This window comes from Poecilia formosa, unplaced genomic scaffold (genome assembly GCF_000485575.1).
Source record: "Poecilia formosa unplaced genomic scaffold, Poecilia_formosa-5.1.2 Scaffold130, whole genome shotgun sequence".
Taxonomy (NCBI): Eukaryota; Metazoa; Chordata; class Actinopteri; order Cyprinodontiformes; family Poeciliidae; genus Poecilia; species Poecilia formosa.
The window spans coordinates 443,353-456,487 of record NW_006800069.1 but is presented as its reverse complement, the minus strand read 5'-3'; the positions used below and the strand labels follow the sequence as shown (position 1 = coordinate 456,487).

Sequence of the window (13,135 nt, the reverse complement as noted above, 5' to 3'; positions counted from 1 at the left end):
CTATATGCATTTTCTCAAAATTAGGTTTACTTATTTATAGACTATAGTTAACTAAATAAACAAGTGTGAATTCTGTCTACAAACTTTGAAAATCTGTAAGTCTGAGGAAAACAGTTGAATTTTCTAGTGTCTAGAATCAGCCTTTGAAATAGATCAGCACTAAACCTGCTTATTTAAGAAAGCAATAAGTATTTAAAACAAATAGGACCTATAAGTGATATGATACACATCTTAAAGTAATATCACTGCTTATTTAAGACATTAGTGATTTTTTTTTTATTGATCTACCAATCAATTGGCCAGTGATCTGTAGGTGAAAATTTGAACAATTAATATTTTATTTTCTGCCTTTTTAATTACTTTAAACCACAAAAAATATACTTTTTTCTGTAAAAAGCAAAGGATGTTTTTTGCAAAGCATGTTCTTAATGTTTATTTTGTTTTGAGTCGAGTAAAAATGAGATCAATGTTAGGAAGCTGTGCCGTTATAATTGTTTATACAGTTGCTATACCTTTATTTACAAGGGTTTACAAAAATAATTTGAAGTTATTTTAGTTCCAGTTTTTGGTTGAAAGTTCAGGACTAAGAGGAATCAGTAGCGTCCTGATCGTTGCATCTCTAGGTATTTTCTCACCTGAACGTCTGGATCTGTGTAAAGGATCACATCCAAATGTTTTCATACCTCAATCACTTTGATTAATTGTCTCATAAGCTGTGCAAGAAGTATGCAAATCCGCCCGTACGTTCCAATACAGATGCGTAACCAACTTAAGTGAAGCGTCATTCTTTCTGGAAGATGACTTGATTAGTTATTGAATGCCGAACAACAGGGCGTCACACCCAGAAGTCTCATGGCCAGAGTTGCAGGCAGCTCGCTGACTCGGCAGTAGCAACTATTGTAACTTAGATTGTTTTAATGGAAAATTAGTCACTTCATTTGCAGATCAGTTCAACTGAGCAAAGTCTGTTGTTGCACAATCACATGACGGCAGCACATCTGGTGTCTAAGCAATTGTTGCTGGATCTTTCTGTGTGTTTTGTGTTACTACTTAGTTGCAATATATTTTATCTTTTTGATAATTTTCGGTTTACGATCCGAAGCATAAAAACAAGCCACACGTTGTCTCAGATCAGTTCACTCCTTTGCCAAATTATTCCCCCATCTTGGACCGAAATGTGATCATTTTGTACTTGAAAATAAAATGTTTGATTACTATGTAATTAACCCTTGTATGCCAGCTTATTTCAATTCCTAGTGTTTTTTTCAATATATATAAATTAGGCTGTAAATCAGAATAATTCTGAAAAACATATTCAATCTTATATGACATTTATTTTACAATTTTTGAGAGTGTTGGAAATATTATGTGTTATCGTTCTTGCATGTGTATAGATTATTGATCCTAATCATTATGTAGGTTCAGAAAATACCTATCAGAGAGATTTTATTTTACATCCTCTTTAACTCAATTCCCATTTGATCATCTCAGCTCTTATGAAATATGACACCAAACGCATAAAAATATTTTATAGTTACCTCTTGTTAGATTATATTAATTACCACTTTTTTTTTTTACTTTAAACAAAGTCGATTATAAATCAACCGGCTATGTTTGGCATGAAGTGACCAAAATAAAAATAAAAAACCCCACATGATCAATTAAAATAAGCTCGATAATTTCCTTTCGAATGATTAATATTATTTGAAGGGCAAGTCTGTGTACAGAGACTTTGTAATTCTTTATATTTCTGGTTTCTATTGTATGTGGTTTTTATTTCCTTTTTATTTATTGTTTTTTGGTTGTTGTGTCTTTATTCTGGGTATTTAAAATGTCTTTTATTTGCAGTTTATAATGTTCTGTGCAAAATCAAAGTGTATTGGTCCTTGAAATGGCAAGCTTGCATTATTATGTCGTTATCAGTACATTACATGAAAATGGTCTCAAAACAACAATATTATCGTTTATCGCAATAATTTCTACGACAATTTATCTTCCAGTAAAATTTGACAGCTCTACTGCTATATGATTTATGACATTATATTGTCTACTGAATATTTATGTACTGATTTTAAGCTGGTGCGTATTTCCTGTTGTCGGTGGTCGTTGGGTATGATGCATCCTCAGACAGGTCGCTAGAATATTACAAATCCAATTATACACAGCTGATTTCTTCGGCTGCTGAGACATTTATCTGGTCTATTGGCTCGCCGTAACACAAATATAAGTTATCAGCCAGAGTTACACATGTGTCATGTTGGGAAGCAAGAAAAGCAAGAGCAAAAAAACCTCAATCACCTCAGCAGGGTTTCCGGTTGATGCTATTAAAAAAAATAAATAAAACAATCTCTGAATTTGCGTGTTTTGCAGTTAATATTTCCATTAAGAAAGCTGCTCTGTGGCATGTTGTCGATCCACCTTGGATGCATACGTGGTAGATGTAAACACATCATGGCTTCGACCTGACGGTTGGTTTTGTTTCCTGTCTTTGTGATGGTTTCTGAACTTGTAGCAGCCGGGTTGCTTTCACCTGCGGCTTGCTGCCCTGACCTTCGTAGAGACTCGGTGTTTTCCCTTTTTTTTTTTCCTTTTTTTTTTTTGTCAGAACGGGCAGGATGCTCCTCATCCGTCTGTAAAATAACAAATCTGAAGAGTTATATATTGTAGGTTATTTTTAACTTCTGCATCAAGGGTTAACCAGATTTTAATTGTACTTGGATTTTACTTGACTGTGCTCATCGTTAGCCTCGTAACATATTTGCCTAAGTCATATTTTGGCCAAATTGAGAGGTCTGCTTAATATTGATCACCTTGTACTGTTACCTCACCCTGCCTATTTGCCCTCAGCCTATAAGAACACCTGTTACACTCTAAACTCCATCATTTTTTTCCCATAATTTGTTCTTTTTTTTTCTCTTCTTCTTCTTCTTTTCCAAAAATGTTAAGAAACTTAAACAGGGTTTGCCAGAGTGTGCGTACTGGTCGGACTCAAATCAGGCGATCAAATGCCTAACATCAGCAACAACGCTAAGTGTAGCTTAGATGAAGTCAGCAGTATTTGGAGCAACACTAGCATGTTGACTAACACAGTTACTCAATTTATTATGCAAGCAAAATTGTGCAAGTTAATATAAGCTAAAATGTTAAGGCCAGCTTAAATGCTGTCAGTAGCATGTGGTCTGACGTTAAAATATGGCGTAGGGAATTATCCTAAGAGACTGACGTTATGTAACTAAAAGCTTTCTTTATTTTGCTTCTTATGCAACTTGGTGATCTAAAGCTGTGCCGTGAATTGTGCTCAATTTTTCAAAAAAATTCTCTTTCTGTTTGTCAGATTCTCTCTCTTTCGTTGTAGGTTTTCTGTTTTTGGTTTAGTTTTTGCTCCATGCTCTTAAGGCCTGTCACTATTTTTGTCCCTAAGAGTGGGCTGGTCGTCTGTATCAAAAGGTATGAAAAGCTTCGGTTTCACAAAACAAGAACATTTTCCATCACACCGTCCCCACGGTTTGAAGTCCTTTGAGTACGAAAGAGTGAAAGAATGACCGAATGAAGTGTACAGTGGCGTAGCACTGACCCTCCCTCACCTGTTGCAATATGTGTTGCGTTTTTGGTTTTATATAAAAGAGTTATAAAAGATATTGCTGTGTTACTCTAACACAACAATATCTTGGTGATTGTATCATATTGCCCATATTGTTCAAGAATAATGGAAGACGTCTTCAAGTTATCTAGAAGCACAGTGAGGCATGGAAGAAACCAACTTTATATCAGTTTTCATAGAATTAGACAATTAATAAAACCTCAATCTCATCCCAAATGTGTAAACCCTCCAACAGGAGTTTTGTTGTTGGACATTTTATTCAAGGAATATTTTATGTATAAGTGACTTTTCATACTTTCTAACATAAAACAATCACAAAAACAGAATGTCTAAACTTGTCTATCTTTCGTTTTTATGGGATAGTAAATATGCTTTGACAACGCGGACAGGTTGCATTACATTCAGTCTGGGGCTGTAGAGTTATTGTCACGTAAAAGGAAAACACGCGACTGAACTGAAGTCTTTCTCTCTTCTAGTTATTTGTGAAGGGAGTCGTAAATCAGGAGGTGCAGCAGGAGCTCTCGTATCCCGGGGCCCTTCACTGCATCTTCTGTGGAGCCAGAGGGCTGTTCATGGACAGCCTGATCAAAAACACTTCAGCGCTCATCGTGGTAAGTCGCACCCTAACCCTAAACCTTCCCAATAATTTTCTACTGACTTTTTAACACGGACCATCAGGCTTCACATCCAGTATTTATTTGGATGTTTCAAGTCTGATCTGTAAGTTGAGGAGAAACCAGAGACGTGTGTACATATATATATTTTTTGATAGCTGAGTATTAGAAAACATACAATCAGCTAGATTTTGATTATCAGTCATCAAAATGTGAAGGTAAATTTGCAAATGACCCTAAATGGTATTTAGATTTTCCAATTTATGAGGAATAAATGTTGCCATAATGTTCTCTTACTCATAGTGATTAAGAGAACAAATTCCCCAAATATCTTTGTGTGTCATGCCAAGTTGGCCTTTTATTTTTTATTTATTTTTTTAAATTTTTGGTGCAACACTAATATTGAGCAACATTGTGATATCTAAGAATGACATATTTGTCGATTTAAAAAAAATTACATGGTTACTTAACTTCAGTGTTGCATCACCGGCTCAAATTGAGACATATGCTGTTCAGCAATAAATCTGCCTGGACTAGAAACAGAGTAAAGCTGTGGCCGGGAATTTCTCGTCTTTTATTAACAAGTTTGATAAAAAAGTAAATATGCAACTGAAGGGAAATTTGCTTTCCAATCACTTTCTTTTTCATTATTAGATAAAAGGCCCGGATTTTATAAAAAAAGTGACTTTGAAATTACCTCACAAAAGTTTCCTTTTTAGATGTGGGTTTTGAAGGTTTTCCATGGTATTAAATCTAGAGAAAATAACATAACAGCGAAATTTTGTACCAATGAACTGTTTGCTCCCTTCAACTGTTTGACCAAGATTAAAGAGTCAGAAATTACAGAAGAAATTATTATTTTCAGATTGACCATCTACACTTACCACTCCGTAAAGGCAATTCTACCAGCAGCATCTTGTAACATAAAAAAAGACAGTGATGTAGTTCATCATTTCAGTCTTTTTGCTCACATCAACACCCCCATTAAGTCGCTGAAAGTGTTTGTTTATAGCCATGCGTACAGTTGAAAAAAACCACAAGGAAAACATCTGTTGCCAAATTTAAATTAAAGCTGCCGTCACTCTGTATTCTACTCAGGTTTAGAAGGGAAGAAATAGAGAATTTTGTTAAACATCAAGTCCTGTCACATTTTTAAAGTAGCCACCTCTCTTCATGTCAACCCATGTAGTTTATGTATGGAAATCAAGGAATCCACAGTTTCTGCTGAATCATGACCGGGTATTTTACTTTCTACCTACTTAAACACTTTCTTCATACCAAGGATTTACTTATTTGGGAGTTAAATTTCAATGGTCTACAAATGCCCCCAAGTGGTCAGAGAATGGTTTGCTGAAAAAATCAGAAAGCAGGTCTCATTCGGTCACTTGAAGCCTTTTGGTGAGGTCTGTAAAGAAAGTGTTTTTTCATTGAGTTGGGTCATCGATAAGTCACAGTTCTGTTGCACTGGTGCACAGGAGAGCTGCAGCAAGACTTTTCTGCGTATCCAAAAAAAATCTGCTGTAGCCTTTATGTGGTGATCAAATTTTAAACTGCTGTAGCGTTATTGTCCTGCCATTGAAAGGAAAGACGGAAACGCAACGGTGTGACAAGAGTTCAAAACTTTAAACTGTGACAGTAGAAATGAAACACGATGAAAATCTTCCCTATGGATTTTCTTTAACTTATCATTTGTTATTTGAAAGATTTTTTATTAGTAGCAACAGACAAAAAGGCAACTCCGTACACATCAACTCCACGAGTCGCTCTCAGAAGAACCCAAAGTTACCACTGATTGTGGTTTAAGAAAGGTTTTTATTATAATCTCTAAAGCAAAACTAATTGAGCTCCAGTGACCAAAAAGAGAAAAACCTATTCAGGACCTTTCAGTCGACTGACTCTAATGTCATTTGTTCTGACCAAACAGGTGGGCTCGCCTGGATTCCTGCTCGTGTCAGGCCTAGCCGAGCCGGTGGTGCGAGCCTACTCGCTGATCGCAGACCTAGTGGTGAGGTATGAAGGCACACAGTCCAAACGCACTGAGATGGGGGACAGAGTCTTGGGCGAGTCACTGGATTCACGGAGGGCCTTCAAAACTCTGGTGGAGAAGTGGGAGGACAGACATGTTCTGGATCTTCTCGTACTTCCAGGGACTGTGAAGGAAATCCTACTGGATTTGGTGAAAGAATCGGGCCTTGGATCGAGTCCAAGCCCAGAACCGATGCGTGACGATACAGGTGCAAAATCACATAACGATTCCAGAGACGACTGGGACAAAGCCAGCAGTTCTAAGAAAACACTTCCCGATCCTTTCAGTAACGCCGATCGATGGGCTGAAGGGAAGGCTACAACTTATGACTCTGCAGCAAAGGACCCCTTTCTCCAAGATATTTTCTCTCCTGCAGGCACCAGAGGGAAAGCAGAAGGGGCCGAGGAAAGACTTTTGCACTCTCCTCAGGAAGTGGGGGAAGAGGAACAGCTCGAAAAACAGGCAATCACTGTCAAGGCGGGTGAAGGACAAGGGGACAGTGAAGAGCCAGAGTGGCAGTTGTCAATGGGAAACAAGGAGTTCTGGCTTCTTCTAAAGTTCTTCACAGCCATGGGGTACACGGAGGATGTTGTAAAACGTGTTCTTAAAAAAACGGGGCCTAAAGAGGCGTCACAGATTCTGGACTTAGTTCAACAGGAGCAGGATCTCAGTGACCGTGAGCAGAACAAATGTAGCGGTAGAAGCACAAAAAAACACGGTGTTATTTTGCACCAGGGAAAAGAGCAGCCCTGTGAGACGGAGCACAAAGAGGATGAGGACACGGAGGAAGCGGGGCGTAAAATAAAGCATAGCAACGGAGATTTTGAAGGACTGCAAGTAGGAGGCGAGGAGTTGACGATAAGAAATCACAAACAAGGACGGGGTAGCGAAGATGTTCAGGAGGCAGAACACCAGGAAGACTTTGTCCTGGGGGTAATGAAGAAAGCAGCTGCTACATGTGGGTACACTGAGGAGAATGTGACCAAAATCTACAGCATGTTGTCTGAGGGGTCCACTCACCAGCTACTTCTAGAACTGCAGAAAAAGGAAAGCAAGGAGACAGAAGGCTCCAAGAAAGAACCAAGAGAGATTCATGATGTCTTGGTGGAAAAAGAAGAGATAAATCTCGGACTAGCCGAGACTGAGACAAAAGGAGAGTTTTTTATTCACAAAGATAAAAGAGATCCTGATGAAGGACAAACAAAAGAGCCAAAGCGGTCTATGCAGTTAGCAGAATCAGACCTGCGTACCTGGAGTAACAAACCAAAGCAGCTGGCCCCTAATCAACCCGTTTCACAGTTAAACCAGCCTTTAAACACGTTAAGACCTCACCAAGACGTCCTGCAGGACGTCAAGGGGCCCCCCATGCCTACCTACGCCTCTTCTCTGGGTCCTCCACTCATGCCGTTTCACCCCAACAAGCAACAGGGCCAAACCACCTACGGGCCCGACCCGGCCACTTCCAAGCAAACGCATCAAACTCACATCAATGTGCCAAACTCGAAGCGCCACTCTGCGATCTCCTCGAAGCAAGAGCATCAAGCTCAGCCCAACATCTTCTTCGCAAGTGACCCGCCCTCCACCAGAACGAGGGATAAACGGAGCTTCATATCGCCTTCTTCGTCCGTGGTGGTGACAGGGGAGCAGCGCTTCCTGGAGGGTCTTCAGACCCCCTTCCAGCTAAAGCTTACAGACGAACCCGGAAACCCGAACCTGAGGGCAATCGTTATCGACGGGAGCAACGTGGCAATGAGGTGAGAAGTAGTACAGGGAGCATCTTTCAGACTTATAGGAAGTATTTCTGCTTTCTTTAGAAATTATAGTCCGTTTGCCAAAAAGCACAATGTGAAAGCAAACTGCACCAAATAGAACAAAATAAAGTCCTCTTTTGGTCCGGACCAAACGACTTCCCTGGCGCAAAGACACACTCAGATGTCTGACAGCAGATTATATGAAATGTTAAAATGCCAGATGATCACACATATAACATAATTTTCTCATCAAATTGTTTAAATCTTTATTCCTTCATTCGCTAGAGAATAGCAGAAGTAACGATCTACAATGATTCAGACTCTCCAGAAATCCACTAACGTTCTCTCTCTGGGTCTTCTGCAGTCACGGGTTGGGTCATTTCTTCTCCTGCAGAGGAATTGCTCTGGCCGTCCAGCATTTTTGGGACAGAGGCCATCGTCACATCAGCGCTCTGGTGCCGCAGTGGAGGCAGAAGAATGACCCCAGGATAAAAGGTAACAGTTGGCCGTCATCTTCTTTGTGTGTGTGTGTGTGTGTGTGTGTGTGTGTGTGTGCGTTTGTTTGTAATACCTTGTGGGGACGATTTTCCTGACATATACTACGTTGTGGGGACCAATTGCTCCTCGTGGGGACCGGAACCTGGTCCCCACCATGGGAAACCCTGTTTTTGGGTCAGGGGTCAGAGTTAGGGCTAAGGTATGAATTGAGTTTTGGTTAGGGTTAGGTATGTGATGGTTAGGGTTAGGAAAAGGGTAAAGGTAAGGTTTAGGCTGTAGAAATGAATGGAAGTCAATGGAAAGTCCCCACAAAGATAGCAACACAAACATGTGTGTGTGTGTGCTCGCCTTGAACCTGGATGTTTCCCCCGTCTGAGCAGACAAAACATGGTGTCGTTTGTTCCTGTTTCTCAGAGCAGCACTATATGACGGACCTACAGAACCTGGGCCTGCTCTCCTACACCCCCTCCAGAGAGGTCCATGGCAAGAGAATCAGCTCTTATGATGACAGGTAGATATGTACTGAAAGGAACACCTGTCTGTGCTGTGTGTGTATGTGTGTGTGTGTGTGTGTGTGTGTGTGTGTGTGTGTGTGTGTGTGTGTGTGTGTGTGTGTGTGTGCCAAGTGAGAGCAGCGCTTTTCCATATTTTGTCAAACTACAATCAAAAACTTCATTATGTTTTATTGTAATTTGATGTAACTGACCAAGAAACACATGGAAGTTAATAAATCAATTCTGTGATTGCGTAAATTTACACAAAATCCACATGAAAAAAATGCTAATGTGAGTTTATTGCAAATTGATATGAAGAGTCACACAAAGGAGCTATTTAAGTTATTTGAAGAATAAAAGTGTTTTTGTGTCCAATCTGTTTATTTCTTATTTCTCATTTTTTTTAAATTCTATATATAAGTTTTGGATGGGTTGATGAAGGGGGGAAAATGTCAAAATTCTTTGCAAATATTTCTTAAGTAGGTTAAAATCAGTGATTTTGATGCTCCACTTTGTGTCTTTCTGTTATACAAAATCCCATTAAAAACACTGAAATTAGTGGCTAAAATGTGTCGGCGTGTGGAAAGGATAGCGGGGTGTAAATACTTTTGTAAGGCAGTCTGCTCCATTCTTGTGACGTTTCCTCTCCCTTTTTCCCCCACAGACTGATCCTGCAGCTTGCACAAAGGACAAATGGAGTGATAGTAACCAACGACAACCTGAGAGACCTCTCAGACGAGTCGCCTGTATGGAGGGACATCATCAAAAAGAGGTATCAGTTGAGGTTGAGGTTCGGGTTGCAACGTTTGCCGTTTTCCACTCAGAGTTGGATTGTTGCCTTCAGGAACCTCCCAAAATCCTCCGTCTGAAGTTGGTTTCCATCAGGGAACCCAACGTGGGACTAATTTAATTCCCATTAATTCCTAATACTAGCTAATAGCTAACTCTACTAGNGGGTGTAAATACTTTTGTAAGGCAGTCTGCTCCATTCTTGTGACGTTTCCTCTCCCTTTTTCCCCCACAGACTGATCCTGCAGCTTGCACAAAGGACAAATGGAGTGATAGTAACCAACGACAACCTGAGAGACCTCTCAGACGAGTCGCCTGTATGGAGGGACATCATCAAAAAGAGGTATCAGTTGAGGTTGAGGTTCGGGTTGCAGCGTTTGCCGTTTTCCACTCAGAGTTGGATTGTTGCCTTCAGGAACCTCCCAGAATCCTCCGTCTGAAGTTGGTTTCCATCAGGGAACCCAACATGGGACTAATTTAATTCCCATTAATTCCTAATACTAGCTAATAGCTAACTCTACTAGCTGCTAGCTAGTAGAGTTAGAATAGATTAGGTCTAATTTTCTGGAGCAGAAGCTGTCGCTCTAATCCGTCTCTTGTTGTTCTTTCAGACTTCTTCAATACACATTTGTCGGCGATCTCTTTATGGTTCCAGACGACCCGCTGGGCAGAGGAGGGCCTCACCTGGACGATTTCTTACGTTCAGAGCACAGGTAACAAACCAGCTAGCCTGAGGCTAACAGTGTTAGCACAGTTGTGAAATGGATAGGAAGGAAAACATGAGTTATCAGATAAAATTTTAATATGTTCAGCATTCATCTGAGTCCATCTTGAGACATTGGAGACATCCCGTCTCAGAACCACAGGTGGCTAGAATACTCAATAGATGGACTTAACTACATCAAAATATTTTCACTCAAGTAAAAGTAAGAAGTTTCCATCCATGAAATTACTCCATTAATGGCAAAAAAGAAAAAGAATTTGGTAAAAATCCTACTCAAGAACCGAGTACTGGATCAGTTCATCTGATTTAATATTTTATAATAATCTCATAAGAGAGACAAGTTCTGATATTTTAAAAACTAAATTGAAATAAACAAAAAAACAAATAACATAATTACAAAATAACAAATTGAATTTAAATACTTTTCCAAATTAGATCATATTAAGCGCAGCATATAGTTTGAGTCCATTTTTACACTGTAGCTGCATCCCTGAATCTGGTGCATTTTTGGCTAAAACGTGTTCTTCATTTAATCAAGTTACTCAAAACAGCCGATGTTACCCAGAGGTTTTACTTAAGTGATAATATCACTCAAGTAAAACTAAAAAGTACAGTGTAGTAGAACTACTCCTAAAATTATTTTTTTTCCCATAAAGTTACCCAAGTACAAAAGTAAGTAGTTACTGGTCAGTACTTTGTTGAACCAAGTCTTTTTGGTTCAATTTTCTCTATTAATCATTAACATCGGACTCGGCAGATGTTAGTCATTTTTTAACACGTCTGTATCAGGCTGATATTTATCACCATCACTTATTTCCACCTCATTCCATTTGTTGTTTCACTTCAGGACTCCCGATCCAGGAAATCATTCGTTCGCCGGCTTAGCAAGCAGTTTTCCTTCCACCAAGCCGCCTCGCTCCCAAACCGAACCCTTAAACTTCCGCGACCGAACCCCCGGGGGCGCCGTGGACTCTTTAGCGTTTGGCGGCCGAGGGAGGAGTCGGAGGTGGGAGGCGGAGAGCCAGCACAGGCAGCTTGGGGCAGGCGGCCACCGGATGATGGTGACCCCCGACAGGAGCCCCGAAGAGACGGCTCACCTGAGGGAGCAGCTGCTCAACATCTTCGAGGGACAGGACAACATGGTGACGCTGGTGCTGCAGTGCCATCTGGCAGAGAGGGACATAAATGTGCTTTCTGATCTCATCTTAGAGCAGCAGAAGGACTAGAAATCTCCTTATTTAATAGTTTTTTTTTGTTTGTTTTTTTTCCTTTTTTGATAAAACGTTTTCCTGCTTAAATGGCTTTGTGTTGTACCAAAGCAATTCCAACTACACATTACAGATAATCTGTGCATTATCTGAAAGATGCAACAAAACGTCGACAAATCATCGAGAACGTCCCGTCTCCTCTGTCTCCTCTGTGCTGCCTTTGCCAGGACCTTTTATGTTCAAGTCTTAATATTTATTTGAGCTTCTGCTTTTAATCCACAACTTCAGTAAACTGTTGCTTTGCACCGTGAACCTGGAATTATTTCCCAGAGAGAAATGAGCCGACAATTATGAGCCCGTAAGACTGCAATTGTTGTTGATTTCAAAGGTAAATTTTCCATTAAACAGATTAGAAAAAGGAAAAAAAAAAATAAAAATTCTACGTAGCATTTGTGTTAGACTTGCTACAGCTAGCCACAGCAGTTGGTTGTGTTAAGCTCTGACTTGGAGGAGAATTATGAATCCAGTTTTTAGTTATGAGGAGAACATGCCTGGAAAATCGCTCCTGGACAAATGTAAATGTCAAAAGAAATGTGTTTCTATTTTTAGCAAATGGTTCAGCTATACGTTTAGTAGATTACACCTTCCTGGATCCCTCGGCTCAGTGAAAGTTGTCAAATGGACTCTTACTTTCAAAGAGTAGGTATAAAACTAACTCATAAATACAGAGCTAAGCTAGCAACATATTTTTTGGTTTGGTCTGCGTGTCTCAAAAGAGACGGATTGGATGAATTAGTTTTGATCTTCAGTTCACAATTACTAAGCGGGGAGATTCTTTCTTTCCCCCTTATGCTTCCAACACCAATTTCTTCATTAGATTTCAATCAGACGAGTGGAAGGGCTAAATATTAGCATGCTAGGTGGTGCTAGCATGCTAATGAGCGAACAAAGTAAACACCTGATAATCGGTGGACCTTTAATTAAGATATTTATAACTTTTTTTTAAATAAAATTAGTGTTTGACACACTGATTTTAACAAATGGTAGGTTTCTGACTATTAAGATTTTATTTTTGAGAAAGAAATGCAAAAAACTTTCCATTTTTCTATATTTAACAGCTATGCAGAGGTGGAAATATGTGATGCTCGGTGTAGGTGGGCAGATGTCATTTAAAACTTCTTATAGAAACACTGAACCAAACCCTGCAACATTTTGTACATTTGGTCCCTGATTTTATTTTATTTTTTAATATTGTCAGGTTTGACAATCGTACGCAAAACTATGACCAAACGAAGAGATTAAAGCAAATCAAGATATATATATTTTTTTTCATGTTACTATCTCACTAACTTTTTGATTATTGAAATCATTTTACTTGCTGTGTTTACATCTGTAAATTTTAAGAGCTTATTAAAGTCATTCCTGTGGTA

General features: G+C 39.5%; 1 protein-coding gene across 5 annotated transcripts in view; it reads left to right on the top strand.

Moving 5' to 3' along the window:
• Positions 1 to 13,135, top strand: part of khnyn (KH and NYN domain containing) — a 27,694-nt gene extending 14,559 nt beyond the window's left edge. For 4 of the 5 annotated variants that reach the window (XM_007561706.2, XM_016676200.1, XM_016676201.1 and 1 more), the window contains exons 3-7: positions 4,078 to 4,212; positions 6,140 to 7,995; positions 8,357 to 8,487; positions 8,905 to 9,001; positions 9,649 to 9,868. In XM_007561706.2, the coding sequence (XP_007561768.1) occupies positions 4,078 to 4,212; positions 6,140 to 7,995; positions 8,357 to 8,487; positions 8,905 to 9,001; positions 9,649 to 9,853 (2,424 nt within the window). In that variant the 3' untranslated portion in view covers positions 9,854 to 9,868. Of the gene's footprint in view, positions 1 to 4,077; positions 4,213 to 6,139; positions 7,996 to 8,356; positions 8,488 to 8,904; positions 9,002 to 9,648; positions 9,869 to 10,384; positions 10,487 to 11,344 lie in introns of those variants that run through there. The other variant, XM_016676202.1, reaches the window with a different exon arrangement.